We start from the raw sequence: 17,036 nt of genomic DNA, 5'->3' as shown, positions 1-17,036 counted from the left end.
TTTGAAAAGAGCAATCCCTAGAGTTTCTTGCTCGCTCTTCTCAGGGAAGTCAGCGTAGTGAACGAGCAGTAGCTTAAATGTGACGTTTTCAAGTGTAAATTTATTTTACCTATGGAATAAATAATCTTTGACTTTGACTTTGACTTTGACTATGACGTCATCTATCGCCAGTTTACTATGTCACACAACATTTTAGTATATTTTGATAAGGGTTCAGATAGAAACCCTTGGAAGAAGTTGACGTTGGAGCGCTTCAATTGTAACAGAAACATCAGTAGTTGTCGCTGGCTTTCGTTCTTGGTACATTCCGCCAACAAGAGTTGGACGTCTTAAATTTGATTACAAGCTTCACAATTTGGTAAATTCACTTTTTTTCATAAGATGTCCAAACCAGTTCGACAGATAATGTCCGGAACGTAGCCTAAACATTGCAACAACATCTCGCCTACTCAATTTAGAAACCGCATCTGTTATGGACAGGCGTGTAGCTAACTATTAGGATAGAATAGAATAGAATTCATTTATTACATTACGCCACAACACAATAATACACAGTAAATAATAAAAAGTAAAAAAAAAAAAAAACAGAACTAAATTAAAACTAAAACAAACAGAAAATAGAATAACAAAAAAAACGAAATAAAATTAATTAAAAATAAAATCTTAATAATAAATAATTAAGCGACCACAAAGCTAGTCAACACTATTGTTGTACTAATTAGATGTCATGTGTGCGGCTGTGGCGTATGTAATAGAATCCACTCAGCTAATGTCACCGCCGGGAAAAGGCTGTGACGCTGATTTTCAGTGGACCCTAAAACCGAGTGAGTACCGGGCGGGTGTGTCGCGTTTAAACTAAAATAAATTACGTATATATTTCTGTAATGTAGTATGGTGTGTTCTCTTATATTTATAAAATACTTAAATAATTCATTTATAATAATTCATAATACATATATGCAGTGATAAGCGTATGCAATGTAGTGTCTATTATTTACAACAAACAAAAATGGGACTTATTTAGTTTAAAAAGATATCGACTGCGAGATTTGTGTCACGTGGGCGACGCAAGACGAGCTAGGCGCACGACTTGCTCGTCCATCAGTAGATTTTATAAAAATACACACACACGTCTGTCACTCATTTCGGCTTGGAGCTCATTGAAAACCAGCGCCACAACCTAATTATGTCTGTGACATAAGCTGAATGAGATCCTTTTGCGTACGTCACAACCGCACAAATGACGCAACAAATTTTAACCGTTATATTTATTTTATTGCTTTTTGTCTATTCTACTCGTATGTTACTTCATTGTTGTTTTTTGTTTTTAATATTTTTTTATTTTGTTCTTAATTCTTTCTGAAATTGAAAGTTTTCTTTTTTTTGTCCAAGTACTATTAATCTCTTTTTTATATCTATGAATTGTGGCGTTGAAATAAATGTTTTTCTATCCTATTCTATTCTAATCTTTTATGGCGAACTGTATACATTTTTACAATAAGATTACGGAGCATAATATTAAAATTATCATTTCTTAGGTTTAAAACTTACATTGAGAGTATTTTACCTTAATTGAAAAGTCATGCACTGCTAGTACGGACAACGGCATATTAGACTACACATTTTTGTTCGAAAATCGCCTCCATTGCAACGGAACAAGATACGTCAATGTGTAGCTTGACGTGCTGGCGTGTCTACAATAGTGTCGTAACTCTAAATATGTGAAATTCAAGTTTATATATTATTATACTATTGCTGAACGGAAATTTGGTTCTCTACAGGTGAATAAAACCGTCGTTAGAATGTTGTAAGAAACAATTAAAAAATATCTACTTAACTAAAATGAGACAAAATTTTTGTGAGCTAATTCTAGACAAAACAGTCTTTACTCAAGAATATAAAGTTAACGTTTCAATTTTATTTTTAAATATATTTGACAGGCAGGAAATTGTTTAGATGTCTGTAATAAACTTCAACGTAAATATATATAATTTTTTCAACAGACGTGTGTAATTCGGTTTTCATCTATTCTGATAAAATACACTTTTCGAGTTAATACACTGTTGTATTGAAGTGCGATATGGAAAGACGACGTGACTCGAGATTATACACAAATATGATCAAATTCCATAGCATTTAAGTTTATTTGAAAGGACATTCCCTCGTTTTTCTCAGAGAAATCAGCACAGTAAACTAGCAGGAGCTTAAAAAAATACGTTTTCAAGTTTAATTTTGTTTGACTTTGACTCCCACCATTGCCGGTACGGGGAATCACTTTAAGAGCCTGCGAAACCTGTAAAGGGACCGAAACGTTGGTGTGTTTGAAGTACATGCGATTTTAATCCGAAACATTGTTTCGAAAGTCTAAAAACTCGATAATATAAAAGACCGCAAATCTTACCAAAATTTGAGAACATAATGACTACAACACCGTGCACTGCAAGCAATGAATTAAGATTGCGCGAAGTACTGTATTATTTAATTTTATTTCCACATAGATTTATTCAAAGAGATATACAGGGTGTCACATGGCTTTGCGACATGGAAGAAAAAATTTTTAAATATTTTATTACTTAATTAAATTTTTATTGAATTGATATTCAATTATTTTTTGTGAAATTACTCCACTAGTTTGTTATAATTATTAATACAAAGATCTAACACTCAGAAAAAATTCCTTCGATCCGGTCGGATTCGAACCGACGTCTTCTTCCATACTGTGCCAGACGCTATACCAACTAAGCCACGGAACGAACCAACGGACCTCACGAATTTTTGTATGTGCTTGCGTCGTGTCTTTGTATTTGGTTTTTCAACGACTTTTTAGTCGTTTATTTTATTACTTTTTATATTATGTAGGCAGCAAACAGGCATACGGCCTGTCTGATGGAAAGCGGTTACCGACGTCTATGAATGCCTGCAACACCAGAGGTGTCACGAGCGCATTGTCAACCCTTTAGAACCCTTCACAAACCCCTTTTGAAGGACTCCATGCTGTGTTTGCGAGAAAACCCCGACAGTGAGTTCGTTCCACGACCTAATTGATTGATTAAATAGGATAGTTTTCTTTAATCCTGCAATAACTCAAGAGGTCATAATCCCGTCTTACAACTAGATTGCGCTGATCAATAGCCTGAAAGTAGTTTAAATGGTAATGGATATCAAATAATTCCTCTTTAATATGAACTTCAAGTAGTCAGTTTTTTCCTTATAATATTATTCAGTTTTTAAAACTTTCGACAAATATGTGTGTGTCACAATAGATGGCATCGCGTATTACAAATTTATAAACGGACGCTTGTCAATATGTAAACAATTTTTTAATCAAATAATAATGTAGCCCTTAATTGAAATTTTACACTAGTAAACGTCTTTTTAAAATAAAAGAATAGCCGGTTGTATTCATAAAAATCAATGCAATTAGCGCCTTCTAGGTGATTACTTGTTTACACTAGAAATTAGAGTAGCTTTGATTGCATTTAATCTCGTTTTAAAACAAATTAATTATAAAAATGCTATTTGGCACTCATCGGGAAATCTGGTGTACAATATTTAAACACCCTGTATAAATAGGTACGTATTTAATAATCACCGTAGCAGTATTAAATTTTCCGCTAATTGTGTGCATATCATATGCGGAGATAAAAATCCTACATTTATATATATTATTTAGAATTCATAATTAAACAATGAAATGTATCACCATAATTCTTAATAGTGACCATTGAAAATTGCATGTATTAGACCTTTATAAGCCAATAAATTTTACGCAAAATGAAAATAATAATAACATGCCAAACAACCTGGTATCAATCAATCTCTTCCCTCACTATGAGTACCTGACCAACGTTATAAAAATAAATTGGCTGTTATTGACAACGGTCTTCACAAATTCATTTAAGGGACATGTGTACACTTCTAACAGCCCTTGCAGATTGTCTTGAACTGTCATATTTGTTACAAATTGTTCTTTACAAAAAGCAACCTCTGGAGTTTCTTCTCAGGAGGATCTCCCTATCGAGTGAATAGTTAAGTCTAATCATGTGACAAGTTCGCCCTGAGACGGTAGCTTCAGCTGTATCAAGCACAAGTTCGGTCATGTATGGAGTACTGCTGCCATCTTTGGAATGACTCTGTTACATACCAGCTGGCCACCTTGGATTCAATAGACAAGCGTACTAAGAGGCTTATAGGTGACTCGGAATTAGTAGAGGCGACGCTGCAAAGCCTTTAACACCGCCGTAGAGTTGCCTACTTATCGGTATTTTACAGGATATATCACGATTTAATTCCGTCATCAGGGGACTAGTCGTAGGCTTGGATTCCACCCCTATCTTGTGGATATTCCGAAGGTTCTCACGAAGCGTTGCGCTTCCACATTCATATGGCTAACGGCTATGGAATGGAATTCCCTGCCTGCAGACTTGTTCCCTGAATGTTATAACTTGGACCTTTTAAAGGCGAGAGAGAATAGGTGTGCATGCTCCATCATCGACCTCATCGTCATTTTTCATCAGGTGAGATGGAGGTCAACTGCGCACTTACATTCTTACATTTGTATATAAAAGTTCAAGTGTAATTTCCTTTGTCTTTTTTATATTACACAGGAAAATGTATAACGCATAGCCCGCCGCAGACGATAACATGACGGGGCTATGTGGAACTCCCTTACGTGGACCCACCCGGCGATAAAACGTCGCCCAATGTGTCCTCGGATTCCTATCAGTTAAAAACCTGTGTATCTCACTCCCGATGGCCGGCTCTCTCTCTCACAATGCCCGTCTAAGAATAGAAGCAGACAAACTCATATACTCCTAAGAAGTGTTAACGTCCGCTTTCTTTCTTAAGTGTACTAAATAAACGCCTAGCAGTAGAGCTCCTTGAGAAAGAGGTCGTCCAGGGAAGTACTGCCACCTTACCTATTTCTGCCGCCAAGTAGTAATATGATATTGACAATGCGTTTCGGTTTTGAAAGGTAAGGGTGCTGGTGAAATTACAAGCACGTGGACTTGTCAAGTAATGTCTCAGGGTGACGGGCGCTGTGGCATATTGTAACTGTTATGGACAGGCGTGTCGCTTACCAGCAGGTCGACGTGTTCCGGCACTTGGTATCATAAAAAATAGTATGACTTTTAGAATAACGTTCAAGACAGAATCCACTATATCTGGCCGAGCTAAAGTCCATCCGTGTGGTAATAAACGTATGTAAAGTGAGCCCGACTCGTTTATTCTACCTCATAATCGATCAAAGTGAAGAGAACCTTTGAAGACCTTATTCAAGACACAATACGATGATTGATGGCATAGCTTTCTGTCCGTAGTATTTCTTACTAAACGTTTTGTTCACATATGAGATCTTTTTAGCAAGTCTTTTAAGTAAAACGGTGCAATATAAACTTTATCTTCAAAAGAAGTCCAATGAAAATTAAGTCCTTGGACTATCGCTCTGACTTTTTAAACTGACTACTTTTCTAGATTTCTAGATTTCATTACCTAGATAGCATATTTTTATACAAGCTCGTTCACAATGGCATTGATTCCGCAAACTTTTAAGAGAACATTTTGTTGAATGTACCTCATATCTCCTCACGTTCAAAAAGGACTTTTTGTGTTTCAAGTTGTCGAATAAAATATGCAAAAAAAAAACATTTCTCAGGCGGTCGTGTAGTTTTTAAGGTAAGTGTATTTATGATGTTGATATGTTTGTAAACATTCTAGTGGTTACATTTTTATTATATTATTATATTTATGTCTGTAAAATGAATATTTTGATATTATATAAGTAAATATTTTGTATCCGTCACATATTTGCACAATTGATGTTATATGTGTTAATGTAGGTTACTATAGGTCTATTTTTATACAGTGTTCTTAGACAATTGTTTGTACATGACTGTTTATTACTTGAATAAATAAATAGTAACCGTCCAGTGGTCGCACCCTTGCGCCGAACATAAGCAGTCGCGTGCGGTCTGTGAGACCGCAACTTTACGCGTTCGTTTGAGAAGACAATAGAATATTTTCATGACGTTGTGTAGCATTATAAAAAAGTCTTTTATCTATATATATGAAAATAAAAAACATTATTTACTATTTATTAAATATATTACATTAAATTTGTACTTATTAGTTGAAAAGTCTATAAAAATTCAAAATTTCAGTCATATGACACAAACAACGTTAAAAATCAACAAAATAATAGAACAAGATGAAGTTTTCTATCTTAATCGTTCATAAGCACACTATAATATATTATTATCGAGATCAATCAATATTATCATCAATTGCCATTGACTTACAAATAAATGGACGACGGGTCTAATACAAAAACCACGAAAAAAATGTCCCAAGTCAACCTATTTGAACGTAGTGACATGTAAAGGGATATGAAAAAGCTAAAACGTTGAATTTAAATTGTAATGTCATCGCAGTACTGTCTAATTTTGCTTGCTTCGCTGTCAGTCGAACAAAACGAAGACTATAGCGTGAATGACGCTCTGTATACGATTTTAACGCCCTATAACTTCGGACACTTTTTAGCGCGGACCCGACGTCCATATAATTGTATGTCAATGTCAATTGCACAATATTGTAGGAACTCTAAAATCACAATTATTTTTGAATGTTTTTTTCATGACGATCTACGTACTATCTCAATTGTTATAAAATAAAAAAGGAAAACAAAATAAAATGCTTCTAACTTTTTTTAAGTGCAGGTAGTACGATAACCTACTCATTATCAGTAGCAATGGTTTGACATCGTCAAAGTCTTCATCTTCTGTTTCCGCTTCCTCTGCAAGCCGTTCTGACAACAAATAGTGAAATAATAAATAATTTAATATATATTACACAAAATAATGTAATTTTGTAAGTAATATAGTACAAATAACGTGAAATGCTCACACAGGTTTAATTTCGTTCCATGAATTTTTCCGGAATACGACCGATCGCGCGCGGATTCTGAGACCACAAACACAAATTAAGACACATGTGCGCTTGCAACGAATGTTACAGGGCTACTAAGGGGAAGTACCTTGCCCCATCGAGGATATCCGGTCGCGCAACCGTTTATAGTTTTTGTAAGATGACTAAAATAAGGTCGTTGCGGTCTCTAAGACCGCGCGCGACCGCTTGAAGGTTAATAATAAAATTGAATTAATAAATAATTTATATTTTTAAAATAAAATAATTTGCAAAACATATGTATTGTAAATTAGAATGTTCTTAGAAAAAAAAATTAAGGTATATTGTTATAAACTTTTGTAACAACAGTGTAAAATAGGGTGGTTTGATGACTTTACCAACTCAGCCAACCGTGAGCATGGGACCTGTAAAGGGCCCAAAGCGTTGGTTTGTTTGAAAAAACAAATATACGCTATTTAGATTCCAAAAATTAATTTCATTTCCTATTCGCACCCCTCATGGGAGAATGGCTTATGTGAAGTTACGGCAAAAACGTGTATTGCTCCACGAGATACAGGAAAATTATAACCCACATCCTCTCCAATTCTTGTAATTCTAGCGCCTAATATTGTAGATAGAGTTACAAGAATTGGGGAGCATGTGGGTTATAATTTATGCCATTCTTCCATGAGGTTTGACCTGCGCGGCGTCGTGGCTTGCTACGTCTTTTCTTTGTTTAACCCGCTCATTTTTTGTGAAACAAGTCCACAGTTTGTTATTATTAAATACAAATATCGAACACAAAGAAAAAGTCCTTCGACCCGACAAGACTCGAGCCTGCGACCACGGGAATCCGTCCCCAAAGCTTTACCAACTAAGCTACAGATCGACTTTACTACGTCGACGAATTTCTTCTATAATGTCTTTAACTTTCTCAATACTTAAATAGCGCTTATATTGATTCTTTCTTCTATAACACCAAGCGACATTGGACTTATAAGTCGTGCGCCTGTTGGTGAAAGACATGCCTATCCATAATAGTTGCAGTACCACCCAAAGCTATTAATCGCAGAGTCCTTAGGCCCAGTACCACTGTGCGCATCACCCTGCGACAGTTGTTGAGAAAGTTGACAAGTCGCATGTGCCTATAATTTCCATAGCCATAAAGTTAAGGCTGGTAATTTTTTTCTGGGAATAGAATATAGGACTAATTCGGTACAAGTCTTTTAATCAAATTCTGCTGTCCCAATTTTTATCCTTACGTGAAACTAAGTTTATCAGCATTAAAAAAAATTGCCAATTTTATTCATTTTGTATGCAAGACATTTTATTAAATAAACTTATTAAGTACAAGTAAGAGAATGTATTTTGTTTCTGAAAGGCATGTGTATAAATAAAACCGTTGTAGCCTATTGGTTTTACCTACCACCTCGCAAGCGGAGGCCGTGGGTTAGAATCCAGTCTCGCACCTCTGGGTTTACGAAATTTAAGTGCGAAAAAGTTGTCATGAGCTTTTCGGTGAAGGAAAACATCGTTTTGAAACCTGCAAGTTGAAGAAAGTTTGCAATCGAGTGAAGTCACCAACCCGCATTGGGTCAAAGTGAGAGAGAGACCCGTGACCAGCATTATTTCGTAGATAGAATAAACTTACACTTAAATTCTATGGAATACACTTTGAACCAAATTTGTGTGGATTCTGGAGCCATGTAGTCTTTCCATACATCTTCACTCGTAGTCTTCAATTTTGTAATATGACTTTTCAATCAAAATATATTTAAATTAGTTTTTAAATTTAAGAAATGATAATCTTAATATATGCTCCGGAATCTTATTGTAAACCTGTATTAAAGTGCCTGTATTAAAGCCTTAAAATCACGATACCATTTCTCTGGTGCAACTCTCCAAAATGACGTTTTTAGCAAACAATTTTATTTATACTGTATTTCTATTTTTAGTAAATGTACTCCATCTTCTTCATAATTATTCAATTCATCCTGTCATCTAGACAAAGTGCTCGTGTCTCATTATGTATTAAATACATTCTCAAAGTATAACTTCACTGACGTCACAGGATATTAATGTCTCTTACGGTTTTTGGCTAGTACCTTTTAGACACTTCAGTGCCGATGTTCCATAAATTCCATATAACACAGCACGCGGTGCTTGTTGGTAAATTGACAACCAGAGTTGCCACGTAATTGCCACCGTTATTTCGTGACGTCATTATTTATGTAAGTTTTAAACTTAGACCAAACAGACGCGATACAGCATATTGCACCCTTCATGAAAGAATGGCATAAGAGGAGTTACACCAAAAACGTTTATTGCTCCATTAGATAGGTACAGAAAAATATAACCTACATCCTCTCAAATTCTTGTAACACTAGCTACTAATATTGTAGATAGAGTTACAAGAATTGGAGAGGACGTGGATTATATTCTTTCTGTATCTAATGGGGCAATAAACATGTTTGATGTAACTCCTCTTACGTCATTCTTCCATAATGTATTTGATCCGTATTATTGATCTTATCCAATACCTAGTACAATAACAAATGCGAGTTTATTTTTTTGTATTTTTATTTGGTTCGATTCCTGGTTGAGGAAAGGTTTTCAAAAACTTTGTGAAATTTAAAAAACGTATTAAAGTAAAAATAGCTACCTTAAGCATTCAAGATACTCTATCTTCATATCCCATTGATTTTTTCCACTCTGTATTAGGGTTACTATTATTTTGAATATTTATTCTAGACTCGAGTTTCCCATGGCCTAAAAGATTAATTAAAATAAATTATAATAATTATACTCTAGCAACATTTTTATTTATTTTAAGGGTCTATACAACCTCAAACGGCTTTGGTTGATTCCGCAGTGAGTGTTGGATCTATTACTTTAAAAAAATATATAGTAAAATTGAGGATATGCACTGATTACTATGCGGTGTGAAAACACGATTTGTAAAATTTTCGCGAAATTTTAAAAGATTTTACATATATCTTTCAAATAGCTTTAATATGAACAAGGACAAGAGTTTGGACATATACATATTTCCAAAGTTATCCCGCATTTTTAAAAAGTTGCAATTTTAAGACAACACAGTAAAAATAATAATAAAAATAATTTTTAGATCCTCACTTTCGTTATTATGTTTTGCTATGTAAGTTAAGTCATAATTTTGGTAATTATAGTATCCTTCAGTCAAAATTTTCTTGTAATTTGTAAACATTTTTTGTTGTGTTTAATAATATGAGAATGCTGTGCGCAACTGTAAATGGAATGCAGATTTAATCTCTATTTCGTTTAGTAATATAAGTTTGTATTTATAATGTAAATTTGTATTCTGTAGTTGTGCCAATGAATAAATAAATAAATATCCTTTGTAAAAAAATTAATTCCGAAATAAAGCCAGTATCCCTCCTACACGACCCGCGCAACAGAACCGATTCAATATGTGATTGTTTTTCTACGTATTGAAGAAAACGATTAATGATTTATAGTAGGGAATGGCTAAAAAGTAATATATAACTTGACGATCTCCGTGGTCGAGTAGCTTGCACACCGGTTTTCATGGTGTCGCTATCTCTGAGATCCCGGGTTCGATCCTTGGCCGGGTCAATGTAAAAAAACATTCCTGTAATGTCTCGGGTTTGGGTGTTTATGCTACAGTCGTTGTTTCCTACACAAGTGCTTTTGTTATTTAGTTTGGAATCGGAGCAACATTGTGATGTTGTTTAATATTCTGCCCTCAGAACGAAAAAGGGCACAACTAACATTTTTATCAAAATTTGTTGCATACCTACACATTTGGCATCAGGAAATAAAATGCCAATCCCATTGACTTACAATTATATGGACGGCGGGTCCGCGCTAAAAAGTGTCCGAACTTACAGGGCGTTAAAATCGTATACAGAGCGTCATTCACGCTTTAGTCTTCGTTTGTTCGACTGACAGCGAAGCAAGCAAAATTAGACAGTACTGCGATGACATTACAATTTAAATTCAACGTTTTAGCTTTTTCATATTCCTTTACATGTCACTACGTTTAAATAGGTTGACTTGGGACATTTTTTTCGTGGTTTTTGTATTAGACCCGTCGTCCATTTATTTGTAAGTCAATGACCAATCCACTTTTTTTTTGTAAAAAAATTATCTCAACAATTGTTAAATATGCAGCAAGCTCAAAGGGCATAACTAACTTCCATAATCAGATTTTTTAGTATAAAATGTCATATTTGCCGTTTCATCATTCATCCAAACGACGCCAACTGCTGTGCATAGGCCTCCCCTAACGATCTCCACGATGATCGGTCCTCCATTTGCCGTTTATTACGTTTAAAACGTCAACATCAAAGGGTTTGACTTAGTAATGTATGGAACTGGAACCTTATAATGTAGTTCAGTTACAATATAATAACACAAAAAAAGGCTCAAATGAATACAATTGTGCCCTTTAGTTCTATTTATGAGTCAAGGTATTAAAAGTCAGATTTTAATTAGCGACGCTCTTTGTATGCAGTTATAATATTTAAAAAAAAATTAAAACAGTTCAAGGCGTTTTTAAAAACGGCTGAATATAACACAATGAAAGTTTATGTATGAAGCATGTGGTATGTATTTAAAACATGAATAAACACATTTATCTACGAATTTAGAATTTGCTGTTTGTGCCATTCTTTCTTCCGAAGGCAGTATTATTATATATTAAACTTATTATTATACATACATACATAAGCTCACGCCCTTATACCTCAGAAGGGGTAGGCAGAGACGACGTAACGCCACCCTACTCTATCCTGACACAACTTTCGAGCCTCACATACATCAACAACCTTTCATATTATTGTCATTGTCATTATCATTGTCATTGTCACTGTCATTGTCATTGTCATTGTCATTGCCCTTGTCATTATCATTGTCATTGTCACTGTCGTTGTCATTGTCATTGTCTATCGTCGAAGTCGGCACGAGCAGTAGCTTCAAAAATTACGTTTTCAATTGTAAAAATTTTACCTATGAGATAGATGATTTACCTCGCTGAGTGACTTGAACTAAAAAACTAGCCGAAAACCTCCAGGCGAGATAATTACAATGATTCTAATAATTGTACCTCTGATTTAACACGATCTTTTGTATCGTCTGTGCTATCTGATTAAGAAATTCCGTCTCTGAACCTATTTGACAATCGCCTTTCGTAGATTCCTTCAAAAGACGTGTCAAGAGACGCTTTCTTGACTTCTTAATTACATCTTTTCTCCCTTTTGCTTCGTTGGTTACGTATACATTAGTTTGAATAGAATCATCATGGCTTGAAGTAGCTTACTTTCTTTATGTAATTTAGCGACGCGTACTTACGTTTAAAATCAAATCATCTTTCTTAATTTTCAGTAGTACGCTCAGGGACAACGTGAAATTCGAAATCGTTCTTCCTTTGGTGTTGTTACTTATGATAACCATACACGTTACGGTCTACCGGAGAGGTCTGTCTGTGCAAATACACTGAACTGCACAGATGTGTTCCAACACATGTTCCGGTTTACCTGCGCAGGTACACCTGCAACAGTAGACCTCTCCGGTAAAACGTAACGTGTACTGCCGCCATTATAAAATAATCAACTCCGTATTTATTTTAAACTCCTAATATTGTATCAGAAGGCTGCCTAAAAAGAAACGATATAGCAGCCTGTAGTATTACCGTGGAGATATCATCACTATTTTTAACTTCACTATTAGCCAGGGGCAGTGGCGGCTCGTCCTAAGGAGCGCTGGTGCAGTGAACTCCCACTCCTATTCAACCCATCAAAATAAAATTATTAATCGAGCTTTCATATTAGACTAGTAGCCGCACTATTTTTTTTATTAATGAACGATAAAATACAATTAGATTTTTATCTTTCTCTGTAATATCGTAGTATAGCACTACTAACCCTTGAGTGGAGCGCTCCGCGATACGCTCCTATGAACCAAAGTTGTTTACAAAGTTAAGTACTGAATTCAATGAGTGCGAAAGAGACATTTCTTTACGGCACGACACGTGAAACAAAAGATTAGTGTGACAAATGTATGAGAAAATTAGCAAGATTTGAGCGGCGCTCCGCGTAACGTTGCCGTTCTGTACATGCCAGATGCGACGACTAGGCGATTCTGCACTCCGCCTCCGCGTTGCCAGTTTTATTTGTTGTTCAGTCAAATAAACAAACCGTCATTTCTTCGCGCGCATTTTGTGTTGTAAAAAATAATATTATTCAATTAAGTTAAGAAGCTTAGTGTTGTTTTGTGGCATTGTTTAAAATGGAGCAATACAGTGTGAGTTTCATTAAAAATTGTGAAAAGACGTTAGAGGTACGACTTGAACTAAAATCAAAGGGACCACCTCGCCCTGAAATTGCATTATCACAACAATGTAGCACAAAAACTAAAAAATACACTCGCGTCTTTAAAACTGAGCAATATACAAAAACACCGTGGTTATGTGGGTGTGCAGAAACTAATAAATTGTTTTGTTTTCCGTGTCTTGTGTTTGGAGGCGGCGGCGGTGAATCTGCATGGACAGACACAGGTATTGACGATTTAGCGCATCTTTCTATAAAAGTGAAAAAACATTCACAATCTCGTCCTCATATGTTAAATGAAGTGCAGTTGGCATCGATAGGACGTCTGGATATTCGCAAGGCGCTCGATTCAGCTTACAGAAAATCTATTAGAGAATTCAATGAACGTGTTGATCAAAATCGTTATATTTTGAGACGTTTAATAGATTGTGTAGTATTTTGTGGAGCATTTCAAGTTGCTTTAAGGGGGCATGACGAATCCACAGAATCCCTGAATCCTGGAATATATAGAGGGTTGATTGATTTCGTTTCCGAGATCGACTTAGCCATGAAGCAGCATTTAACCGGCAGCTCGGTTTTTAAGGGCACGTCTAAATCTATTCAGAATGATATTTTAGATGCTATTTATGAAGTTTGCAAGAATGAAATAGAGATTCAGATAAAAAAATCTGAGTTTATAGCAATTCAAGCAGATGAATCAACTGATTGTTCTACGATTCAACAACTAGTATTTATTATAAGATATATACATGATGGCAAAGTTTATGAGAGGTTTTTAAAATTTTTGCAACCTAAAGGTTTTACAGCAGAAGTAATTGCGGCTGAAATCTTAAAAGAATTGCATTCTATGCAGATTGATAAAAAAAAGTTGATTGGACAAAGTTACGATGGAGCTGCGGTCATGAGTGGAAGTACAAATGGTGTTCAAAAGATTATACGAAATACCTACCCGTATGCTTTTTATGTCCACTGCTACGCTCATCAATTGAACTTGATATTGGAAAGGTGCGCGTCAATTAATCATACTGTACGCAGCTTCTTTTCCAATCTACATGCATTTCCGACTTTTTTTACGCGGTCTTCGAAACGATCAGATTTTTTAAAAGAAATCGTCCACCGAAGAATTCCTGCCGCTCCACAAACAAGATGGAATTACAATACCCGCACAGTGCAAGTTATACACGATAATTTAGAGCCCCTGAAAGAGTGTATGCAAGCTATAATGGTCGATACTAGTAGTGATCACAATACTTTTAATCAAGCTCAGATGCTCCTCTCATATTTGAACAATGACGATTTCGGATATTGGCTGAACTTTTTCGCGACACTAGTGCCGCACTGTGAAATTTTATTCAAATGTTTGCAGTCGCGGTCCATTGATTCGATTAAAATTATGAGTGAAATTAATAAGTTTGAGAACGTTATAAATGATTTGCGGAATGCTAACGCACCACCTTCGCCAAAGAAAAAACGTCGACCTGGTAACGTGAAGCATTCAGTCATGAGAAAGGAAGTATGTGACGTCGTAAGAATGCAGATCAAAGACAGATTTGCATATACAGACCATTTATTGGCTTCGAAATTATTTAATACAGACAAGTTCGCGGACTATCACGCGAACTTTCCAGAAAATGATTTCAATAAAGTCGTCAAAACTTATGATTTTATCGAGAAAACTAGATTAAAAAATGAGTTATTAGTAATTTACAGCAGAGAAGATTTTCACAATGCCGATGGTGCCATTTCAATCCTTCAACATTTTATAGAATTTAAATTAGACACAGTATTTTGTGAAAGTATTAAATTACTAAAAGTTGTTTGTACAATCCCTATGACCTCGGTGGAAAGTGAGCGCTGTTTTTCCACTTTGAACAAAATTAAGACATTTACACGAAATACCATGTCACAAGATCGCCTTAACGCTCTGTGTATGATAAGTATCGAAAGACGCCTCATCAACACCATATCAGACTTTCACAAAAAAGTAATCGATGTTTTCTCACACCAAAAAGACAGGCGCATGGACTTCATGTACAAATAAAGGTACGTAATTTTTTTTAGTTTGAATATGTATAGGTAAGTGAACTCCCACTGAAATCTTGCACGAGCCGCCTCTGGCCAGGGGTATTATATTTTATACACACAGCCACACACGACTGTTCTAAATACATGTTCACTTAGTTATTTTTATTTATAGTATAGTTTAGAATTTTTTCATTACATCTCTGTTAGAATTGGTGTAAATTGTAATGGCATTCTGTTTGAGTTGGGGAGTCTGGAAGTCTAAGACACAGAACTCTGATATAGTTTAGATTCCAGTCTCCTACAAAGTTTGTCACTTTAGAAAATACTGTTTTTGTACCAAAAATTGTAACCAAAATATGTGAAGAGAAATAAATTTATAATTATTATTGCCCACACATTCCAAATTAAAGGCAGTACATGCTATTACAACGAAAAGTGTTCAAAAACTTTTGGGTGTTGTAAAGGTCGATGACCGATAAAACCAGATTCTGAATCTATTCCTCGATTTTCATTTAAAGCAGCGGATTTCTATACATTTAATCATAAAAACTTTTGTTATCCTTTGACTGTCTAATCGAACAAACTTACAGAATTACATTGTACGTTGGGAAAAAATACACAACTGCGCTTCAATGGGGCAACTCTTCCGCCTAGTCGTGCCCCCCGAAATTTCTCCTTAAAAATAAGGTATATTGCAACTCACACATCTGGCAACATTGAGCATTAAATATAAATTATTTGATGGGTTAGCTACTAGACTATTATCAAAAATGTAGTTTTAAAGTTTTAAACAACTTACCTATGAAATAAGTTTGTTTTTTTATAAAATTTATAAGTGCACATTAGACCTCCACTTGATGGAAAGTGACGGTGAGGTCGACGATAGAGCATGCACACCTACATAATGCCTATTCACTCCCGTTTTGAAAAGGCCCAATTTATAGCATTCAGGGAACAAGTCTGCAAACAGGGAATTTAATTCCTTAGCCGTTCGCCATAATAATATATATGTGGAAGCGAAAGGGGAAGACGGAATTAAATCAAAAAATAAATGTGATTTATCCTAAAGTTTAATAAACAATGACTATAATAAATTTTTCTCTTTCCCACAGGTGATATCGGCAATATCGGTGTTCTTCATCTGTATATCAGTTCTATCCTTCTGTCTGAAAACGCATCCAGACCTACGAGTGCCCAACCCTCCGCTTGTATCAATAACAGACAACAGTACCTACAACTTTACGATAGAACATCAATTCAGAGACCCCTGGGAAGACAATGGACAGCCACATGAAGCATTCTTCTACATTGAACTGATTTGTAACGTGTGGTTCACTATTGAGTTGATGGTGAGATCTGTGGTAAGTAGTATTTCTTTTTCTTCCTTAAGGTGGAATTATCTTTACCTCTCCAATAAATTTGGTTGATATGTGTACCGGGGTTGGGGGTGTTTACCACTAATTTTAATTTCACTCTAAAAATGATGATAACCGTCATTGTCCTCATCTTACTTAGCATGTCCAGCAAATTCCTATTTTTATTTATCCTACATTAATTAAAACAATATTTGTTATAATTATTAATACAAAGATCGAATACTCAGAAAAAACACTCAGAAAAAATTCTTTCGATCCGGTCGGATTCGAACCGACGTCTTCTTGCATACCGTGTCAGACGCTATACCAACTAAGCCACGGAACGAACCAACGGACCTCACGAATTTTTCTATGTGCTTGCGTTGTGTCTTTGTACTTGGTCTTTCAACAAAAGAGTGAGTAT

At 35.3% G+C, this 17,036-nt stretch overlaps 1 protein-coding gene across 1 annotated transcript in view; it reads left to right on the top strand.

Moving 5' to 3' along the window:
* LOC113232290 (potassium voltage-gated channel subfamily C member 4-like) overlaps positions 1 to 17,036 on the top strand; it is a 520,425-nt gene that overhangs the window by 225,195 nt on the left and 278,194 nt on the right. The window contains exon 4 of the mRNA XM_026466961.1: positions 16,370 to 16,618. Within this exon, the coding sequence (XP_026322746.1) occupies positions 16,370 to 16,618 (249 nt within the window). The remainder of the gene's footprint in view (positions 1 to 16,369; positions 16,619 to 17,036) is intronic.

Source organism: Hyposmocoma kahamanoa, unplaced genomic scaffold, assembly GCF_003589595.1.
Source record: "Hyposmocoma kahamanoa isolate Upper Pololo Valley unplaced genomic scaffold, ASM358959v1 68, whole genome shotgun sequence".
NCBI lineage: Eukaryota > Metazoa > Arthropoda > Insecta > Lepidoptera > Cosmopterigidae > Hyposmocoma > Hyposmocoma kahamanoa.
The sequence above is the reverse complement of the archived record's forward strand: the minus strand, read 5'-3'. Positions and strand labels throughout refer to the sequence as shown.